Source organism: Platalea leucorodia, assembly GCF_965183815.1.
Source record: "Platalea leucorodia genome assembly, chromosome: 19".
Lineage (NCBI taxonomy): Eukaryota > Metazoa > Chordata > Aves > Pelecaniformes > Threskiornithidae > Platalea > Platalea leucorodia.
Genome location: NC_138841.1, coordinates 6,977,310 through 6,985,167, shown reverse-complemented (window position 1 = coordinate 6,985,167; position 7,858 = coordinate 6,977,310). Strand labels below are relative to the sequence as shown.

The 7,858-nt window shown below is 63.6% G+C and overlaps 1 protein-coding gene across 1 annotated transcript; it reads right to left on the bottom strand.

The window, feature by feature from the left end:
• Positions 1–7,478, bottom strand: RNPEP (arginyl aminopeptidase). Its single transcript, XM_082330188.1, has 11 exons — positions 7,392–7,478; positions 7,132–7,272; positions 5,476–5,624; positions 4,754–4,870; positions 4,395–4,630; positions 3,659–3,772; positions 3,272–3,384; positions 2,811–2,919; positions 1,969–2,193; positions 1,221–1,363; positions 1–169 (listed from the first exon to the last, which is right to left on the bottom strand). The coding sequence occupies exons 2-11, from the start codon at positions 7,222–7,224 to the stop codon at positions 5–7; spliced, it is 1,464 nt and encodes a 487-aa protein (XP_082186314.1). The 5' UTR covers positions 7,225–7,272; positions 7,392–7,478; the 3' UTR covers positions 1–4.
• Between the last annotated feature and the right edge of the window lie 380 nt (positions 7,479–7,858).

Genomic DNA, 7,858 nt, shown 5'->3' with positions numbered 1-7,858 from the left:
TGCGCTAGTCCTCCGCCACCTCCAAGCCCAGGATCTTCTTGATGTAGTTCTGGACGGTGACGTGGAGCTGGGGGGCCGTAGCCGAGAAGGTCTCCATGGCCAGGGCCCGGGCTGACTCCGAGCCGCCCCACATGGTGCGGTAGAGGGGCAGGGTGTACTTCTGCTTCCCCTGCAGGGACAGAGCGGGGGTTACCCCCAGCCTCCTCCCCAGCTCCGGCAGCATGAAGCCCCCCCCAGGGCCCACCACCTCCAGCATCGCCCTGCTCGTGGCCAGGGAGAGAGCGCAGAGGAAAGGGACAGGGTGGAAAATGCTGCCCTTGGCCATTGCAGTGCTTGGAGAGGGGAGACGACCTTGACCTTAGAGAAGGAGCAGGCCTAGGAGAAGCTCAAGTTCAGTAAGGCCAAGTGCAAGGTCCTGCACCTGGGTCAGGGCAACCCCCACTGTCAGTACAGACCGGGGGATGATGGATGGAGCGCAGCCCTGCAGAGGAGGACTGGGGGCTACTGGTGGGTGACAACTTGGACATGAGCCGGCAATGTGCGCTCACAGCCCAGAAAGCCAAGCGTCTCCTGGGCAGCAGGGTGAGGGAGGGGATTCTGCCCCTCTGCTCCACTCTAGGGAGGCCCCCCCTGGAGCCCTGCGTCCAGCTCGGGGGTCCTCAGCACGGGAAGGACATGGAGCTGTGGGAGCGGGGCCAGAGGAGGCCACAAAAATGCTCCGAGGTCTGGAGCACCTCTGCTGTGAGGACAGGCTGAGAGAGCTGGGGGTGTTCAGCCTGGAGAGGAGAAGGCTGCGGGGTGACCTTACTGTGGCTCTTCCATGTATAAAGGGAGATTGTAAGATTGTAAGAAAGATGGAGAGAGACTTTCTACCAAGGACAGGACGGGGGCAGCAGTTTCAAACTGAAGAAGGGACATAAGGAAGAAATGTTGTACACTGAGGGTGGTGAGATGCTGAACAGGTTGCCCAGAGAGGTGGGAGATGCCCCATCCCTGGAAACATTCAAGGCCAGGGTGGACGGGGCTGTGAGCAACCTGATCTAGTGGAAGGTGTCCCTGCTCACTGCAGGGCGGTTGGACTGGATGAGCTTTGAAGGTCCCTTCCAACCCAAGCCATTCTGTGGGTCTATCAAAAGCAAGCGTCAACCCCCGGCCCTCCGGCACAGATGGTGCTGTGCCCCGCGCCCGTGGCACGCTGCCGCCGCTGCCCGGGGACGAACCTGGCTGTGGAGGAAGTCCTTGACTTTGCTGTACTCTGCCTCAAGGTTGTTCTTGAGGACGATCTGGCACCAGCGGAGTCGCAGCTCGGCATTCTGGGCCTTAGAGATCTTCGGGTACATCTTGCTCAGCCTCTCCACGTTGCCTGTGAGAGGGGGATCGTCACCAGCCCCGCGGGGGCTCTGCCTCTGGCTCCTGTCCCCTGCTCCGAGGGGACCCTGCGAGCCCACGCCGGGTGTGCTGTAAATCCTCCGGGATCCTCCCAGCCCCGGGCCAGCCCCAGACCCCCTGAGCCCCCCAGCACCCCCAGCTCTGGGAGCACCCCAGGCACTCGCTGGCTCCGGGCAGGAGGGTGCCTGTGTTGGGCCTCCCGGGGCCAGGCAGCCCTGCAGAGCCACGTGCCTGGTGGCTTGGGATGCCAGCACGAAGAGTAGGGAGGTCCCTCAGCAAAGAGCGCAAGGAGAGGTGAACATGGGGAGGTGACAACCTGGGGACAGCAGAGCTCCTCCCTGCCACTGCATGTGTCCCCATACGTCTAGGGACATGGTTCCCCCGGCCCCACCACACCGATCGAGGCTTCCCAGACACCAGGAACCGCACTGCTGGACCACAGTGGGGATGGACTGGCAGCCACGCACCCACGCGTCCCGCTGACATGCCCTCACGTCCCCAGCCAACTGGCTGGCCTGGGGCACAGCACCCCAAGCCTCCCCTGGGCACTGGAGCCCCGGGAGGTGCCCTGGCCCTCACCTTCTGGCAGGGGGGATTTCTGCAGGACCTGATCCAGGAAGTAGACCAGCTGGTACGTCCTCCAGGCCGTGATGTCCACGGCTTCAATCGCCTCCATGTTCAAGCCATCAGCTGCCCAGAGCTCTGCCAGCTCATCTGCTGGCTTCATCAGCTGCTCCCCAGGCGAGAGGTCGGGCAGATAGGGGGGCCAGCCCGGCGTGTTCAGCCAGCGGTCAAACTCAAAGCCTGTCACGGGGAAGGGAGGGAGAGCTGGGACCTGTTCTCTGAACCCAGCACCGGGTGCTGCTGCCCAGACATCCTGCTGCCTTCTCCAAGAGCATCCCCAGCACCACCAAACCTGCCCAGGGATGGTGACGAGCAGAGAGTAATGGGGTGAGGCCGTTAAGCCACCCTGGGCTCGGTGCGTGCTTGTGCAGTAACAGCCTCACTGCTGCCAGTGAGATGAGCCGGCTCTGGCACGGAAAGCTCCTGCTGAGCCCGATCCCAGCAGCTCCACCAGCAAACGCTCTTATCCTGGTGCTAGAGATTTGCCGGGCTCAGCTGTCCATGGGGAAACCCCACGAAACAGCACCTGAGCACAGAGCATGGACGGGATGGGAAGAATCAGGCTGGGCAGGTGCACACCCAAGCCCAGCTTAGTGCCTGATCCCAGGCCGGCCAGCGCTGCGCTGCCTCCATCAGAGCCGAGGCCAGTAGCAGTAGCAGCAGCAGCGGCTCCAGTAAAACCCACGAACCGACGTGCTACAGGGTCTGCATGGGCCATGGGACGGCTCCGACGCCCGTGGGGTGCTGGTTTGCGAAGCGGCGCCCCGGTCCCCTGGCCAGGAAGGCGCCGTGCTGACCTGGGATGGAGTCCACGCCTTTCTCCTTCAGCTCTGGGAAGTACTCCAGGAAGAAGCCAAGGGTGTCGTCTGCTGTGATGCTCTGGAACTTGAACCGGTTCACATAGGCCTGCGGGGACGGCCGGGGCATGATGCTGCATGCACTCCCCCCGGCAGTGCTGCCCGGCCCCCCCCGTGCTCCATCTCATGGGGGCTTAGTGTTGCTGAGCCCACGCCGGCCCCCGTTGCCCCCCAGGGGCTGCCCAGCCCCCTGCATCCCCCAGGACACCCCTGAGCACTGCCACCACCTGCTGCCAGCGCGGGGCCAGGCTCTGCCCTCACCTCACTCCCCCGTGAACATCTCCCTTTCCCACCTCTTCCCCTCCCCAGCCTCCCTGTTCAGCCCGTCCTTCCCGGGGCCCCGCTGCGCTCTGGCCTTCCACCGCAGGCTTTTGTGTGACCTGGCACCTCCCCGTACCGACCTGGAGGAAGGCATCGAACTTGCTCTGGTCCCCCACGAGATGGGCCAAGTAGCTGACGAAGCAGTACCCCTTCTCGTAGGGTGTTTCGTTGTACGTGTCATCAGGATTGACACCTGGAAAAAGGGAAAACCCTCAGCAATCATCTGCCCATCTGCAAAACAAAACAGCCCTCGCGTGCGCCGAGATTTCTGCTTTCTGTGCCGGGTGCAAACCTGTCGCATCCCTCCTGAAGCCATCGCCTAACTCAGGTCCCACCACCAGCGCCGGTTTTATTGCAAGCCACAAAACGCCCCAGCAGCAGAACTTCCCCCCCCCCCCCCCCCCCCCCCACCTCGCTCGCCCCCGCTCCCCCGGCCGGCTGCGGGAGGACGGGGACGCCCCACAGACCTGGCTCGATGACCACCCGCAGCTTGTTGAGCGGGTGGTCCTCCCCCGTGTTGTCCATATGCTGGCGCAGGAGGGCCCTTCCCGTCGCAGCCTCCAGGCAGGTGTACGCCAAACCTGGGCAGAGACAAGCAGGAGGCGTTCGGAGACCCCGACCAGACCCCTGCGCGCTTCGAGCGCAAGGGGTGCTGCTACGGGAGGGAAACAGCGTTGGCTTATGAGCCGGGAGAGGAGGAAACCGATAAACAAGGCATTGGGATGGCAGAGCTGCAGAGAGGCACGGCAACCCAGCCCCCGGTTAGCAAGAAGTTTTTACAGGCATTTAAATTTATCTGGATGCAGCAAATGGCACTGCAAGCGCCTGAGCTGCTGGATGTGACCGTGTGTCCAGGGGAGAGCTCAGGGTGGCTGCTATCAGCTCCCCAAAGGAGCTGCGGGAGCAAGAGGAAGGTGAAGCTGGGCAGATCGCAGCGCCCATGTCCCTGGCACGGGGCTGCGGGGGCTCCGTCCATCTCTCAGAGTGAAGGCGGTTCTGTTGCTAACACAAAACCCCCGGGGCGTTGCAGGCTGCTGCTCTTCACCTCTTCCGAGATGCAGCACAAGCTCTGGCCCCGCACACGGCGCTCGGAGGGATGCGCTGAGCCGCAGCGCACGGACCCTGGACCCGCACGGGTCCTGCCTGCGACGGCACGGCTGCATGCGGGGACTCGGCGCCCTGCAGCCGGGCAAGGCCACGCACCGTAGACCTCGGTGGAAATGCGCCTCTGGGCGTACATGGTGAAGCCCTCGTTCAGCCAAAACTCGCCCCACGTGGCGTTGGTGACCAGGTTGCCAAACCAGCTGTGGGAGATCTCGTGGATGATGACGTCCACCAGGGAGCGGTCCCCGGCCAGCAGGCAGGGCGTCACAAAGGTGAGGCAGGGATTCTCCATCCCGCCGAAAGGGAAGGAGGGCGGCATGAACAGGATGTCGTACCTGCCGGGGAAGGGCAGGCAGCTTGGGTCAGACCCGCCTCCTCCTGCGGACCCTGCTGGGGAGGGAGGGATGCTCCCTCCCCAGCCCCGTGGAGCAAAGCCCTTCGGGAACAGGCGGCCGTACCTGCCCCAAACATAAGGTCCAAAGAGCCTCTCTCCAACCGTCAGGAACTCCTCAATCACCCCATCGTACTCCTTCTTTGCAGCCTCAATCAGGCAGGGCTCGGCCCAGACACGGCTCCTGGCCAAGCGCATAGAAGAGGAAGTTTTAACCATTAGCGGACTTTTACCCTATTGCTTCATCAGACAAAAACTGCACGTTTTTTCCACAGCAAAATAAAAGCCTGCTGATAAAGGAAGCTAATGAGACTGAAAGTGCAAACTGCTGTAATTTCCTTCCTTGTCTGAATATCAAAGGGCTTCTACATGGCTACTGCGACAGCCAGGACCCAAACAAACCAGCGGCCTTGGGAAGAGACGTGGGACCCTCCGTGAATGGGGACCCGCTGCTCTCATTCACGTGCACGCGGGAGAAACGAGCAGAGCCAGGGACACCCTCGAAGGCGATGGGACCTGGCACCGAGGCTCCTCCTCGCTCTCAAGAGCAAGAAGCACCCTCACCTGGCAGAGCCCGTGGTCTGATGGCGCAGCACCACGTGCACAGCAGCCCGGGGACTGACCAGGTCATGCTTACGGTCAGCGGCTCTGTGCCTGCCAGCTCTCCAGAGCCCAGCAGTGCAGGGAGAGGCAGCAGGCAGCTGCCACGGGACAGCACGGCACGGGAGCTTCACCGCACGGCTCCCTCAGCCAGGGCTTAATGCTCGGGCCTCCTCCAGAGCCACTTACCTTGGGCCAACGTCAGCAGACACAATGTCCCCGACAGCCAGAGCAATCAGGTACGATGGGATCGGCTGGGACATCTTGAAGACGAAGGTGTTATCCTTCTGCTTCTCCCAGCTCGTGGCACTCATCACAGCTGTGAAACCCTCGGGGACCTGGAGACGAAGATAAAAACATGTTAGATCCGTAACGTACAGAGTGGGACGTCAGCTAACCCAGCCATGGACACCGCGATGTCTGATGCCGAACGTATCCCAGCACGCTGAAGGTGGCCGTGTCCATGGGCACTGCAGGTTTTGGGGTGCAGAGCAGGAATGCCTTGAGCTCCACCTCGGGACCACAGCTGCATCCCTGCGACAGCACCACTCAGCACTTCGGCTCAAACATCGGCTGGGTGCAACACCAGGACACCCAGAGCTGCTGTGCAAGGTGCCAGCGAGATAAAGAAATGCTGGAGCTGCAGGTGCTGAAAGGGCAAAGGATGCAGCTCCTTCAGATGCTGGCTCACCTCCCGTTTCTTACACAACAACTCGTCTTTCCCGTTTTCAAGCCAAAGTAGAACCCGTGGCCGATCCACCAGCCTGGCCCGAGCCCTGGGAGACTGATCCGCTCTCCCTTCTCCCAAACGCGGGGTGAGCCACCGAATACGGTTTTCTTGGTACAGAGCATCACGCCAGGGCTCTACAACAGCCAAGCCCCGCGCTTGCCTGTCAGTGGGACGCTGCCAAAGCTTTAAGGGTGGAAATTAGAGCAAGAGGCAAAGTAAATAAATTTCAGCATCACCAGGTGATGCCACCGTGTGCCATCAGCCTTGGCTTGGTGTCACAACGATAAGCAGCTTCCCTTGCCCGCAGCAGGCCGGCACGCTGGGATCGCCCAGTGCCGGTGCCACTGCGTGACTGCCCACAGGCAAGGGGGAATGTGGATTATTTAGTCCATTTTTGTACTAAATCTGGGGACCAGCGGCTGCTCCTTCCATCCTGGAAGCCCAGCAGCCCCAGCACCAGGCGCAGCCCAGTGTCACCCCCTCCTCCAGCTGTGCCCCCCAAGCTTGGCTCGTCCTGGTCGCTACACAGGCCAAGAGCAGGCATCCCGCTGCCTCGGACCGCTACGGGGCAAGAATAGGGTTTTCTGTGATAATTAGAGGAATTACTGAGCCAAGTGCAGCATCGCACGGAGAGCAGAGCGGTTTAAACACTGAGCTGATCCCAACAGTTAGCTGATATTTTGGCACTATTTCAGCCACCTTCCACCGGGAGAGAAGAGCTTTCAGCAGGCCGGCCGGCACATCCATCTGCTTGCAAGCCACCGCATGAAGCAGCACCCAGCACGCGCGGCTGGCGACAAGCAAGAGGACCACTGGAGTCTGCTGGTATTCAACTGCAGATGAATATAAGAGAGAACCAGGAGTATACATGAATTATTTCTCAGTGCCTTCTCTGCTGGGGGCCCGCAGTGGAGGCTTTGAGGTGCGACAAGCATCGCCTCCAACGTGCCGGCGCCGCGCAGAGGCCCGGGCAGCGCTGCTGATGCGATGCCCCAATGTTTCGGCGCGTCCTGCGAGGGGGCCGGCAGCCTCCCGCCAGCAAACTCTGCAAACCGGTGGGGGGTTTTGCTCCCGCCTGGGGGGCTGCGGGTCAGCGCCCCCGGGGCACCGCTTACCTTCACGGTGGCCGAGTAGGTGCATTTGACGGAGGGGGTGTCGAAGCAGGGGAAGAAGGACCTGTTGAGGACGGCCTGGCCTTGCGTGTACATGTAGGGCTTCTGCTTCCCCGCCGTCTGCTCGGGAGCGAGCCAGCACACCTGGGGAGGAGCGGGAGAGCCCCTGAGGCCGCGCTCTGCTGAGGGAGCCGCGGCTGCTCCCCGCGGTCCGGGCCTGGGCCCGCCGCGGGCCCGGCGCCCCCTCAGCTCCCGCCGCTCACCCCGGGCCCCTCGCCCGCCTCGTAGTCGATCTCCAGCGTGAGGCGCTGCCCGGCGCGGGCGGGCCGGGGCAGGGCGACGTGCAGGGCGCTGCCGTAGCTGGCGAAGGGGCGGCTCTGGACGGGCAGCCCCGTCCCGCCCGCGGGGTCCCCGCCGTCCCCGGGCTCGGGCACGACGGCGGCGCGGCGCAGGGCCAGGCTGGGGTGCGCGTCCAGCACCAGCGGCCCCGCGCCCTCGCGCGCGCAGCGCAGCTCGAGCCGCGCCGTCCCGCGCAGCCGCCCCGCGCCCGCCGCCGCGAAGGCCACGCGCAGCGAGAGGTGCAGGTGCTGCAGCTCCCACGCGCCCGCGCTGCTGGCAGAAGCCGCGTCCCGCACCGCCGCCATCGCCGCTGCCGGGGGCGGGGCCTCGGCGGGGGGCGGGGTCTCGGCGGGGGCGGGGCCTCGGCGGGGGCGGGGCCCCGAGAGACCGC

What these genes read in the sequence shown, in the direction of transcription:
- RNPEP (XM_082330188.1), bottom strand. Translation starts at nt 7,224, where the DNA reads ATGTACACGCAAGGCCAGGCCGTCCTCAACAGGTCCTTCTTCCCCTGC. An exon ending in CCTACTCGGCCACCGTGAAG is followed by an intron (nt 5,625 to 7,131) that starts GTAAGCGGTGCC and finishes CTTCGTCTCCAG; the next exon opens with GTCCCCGAGGGTTTCACAGC. An exon ending in GAAATCCCCCCTGCCAGAAG is followed by an intron (nt 1,364 to 1,968) that starts GTGAGGGCCAGG and finishes CCCCTCTCACAG; the next exon opens with GCAACGTGGAGAGGCTGAGC.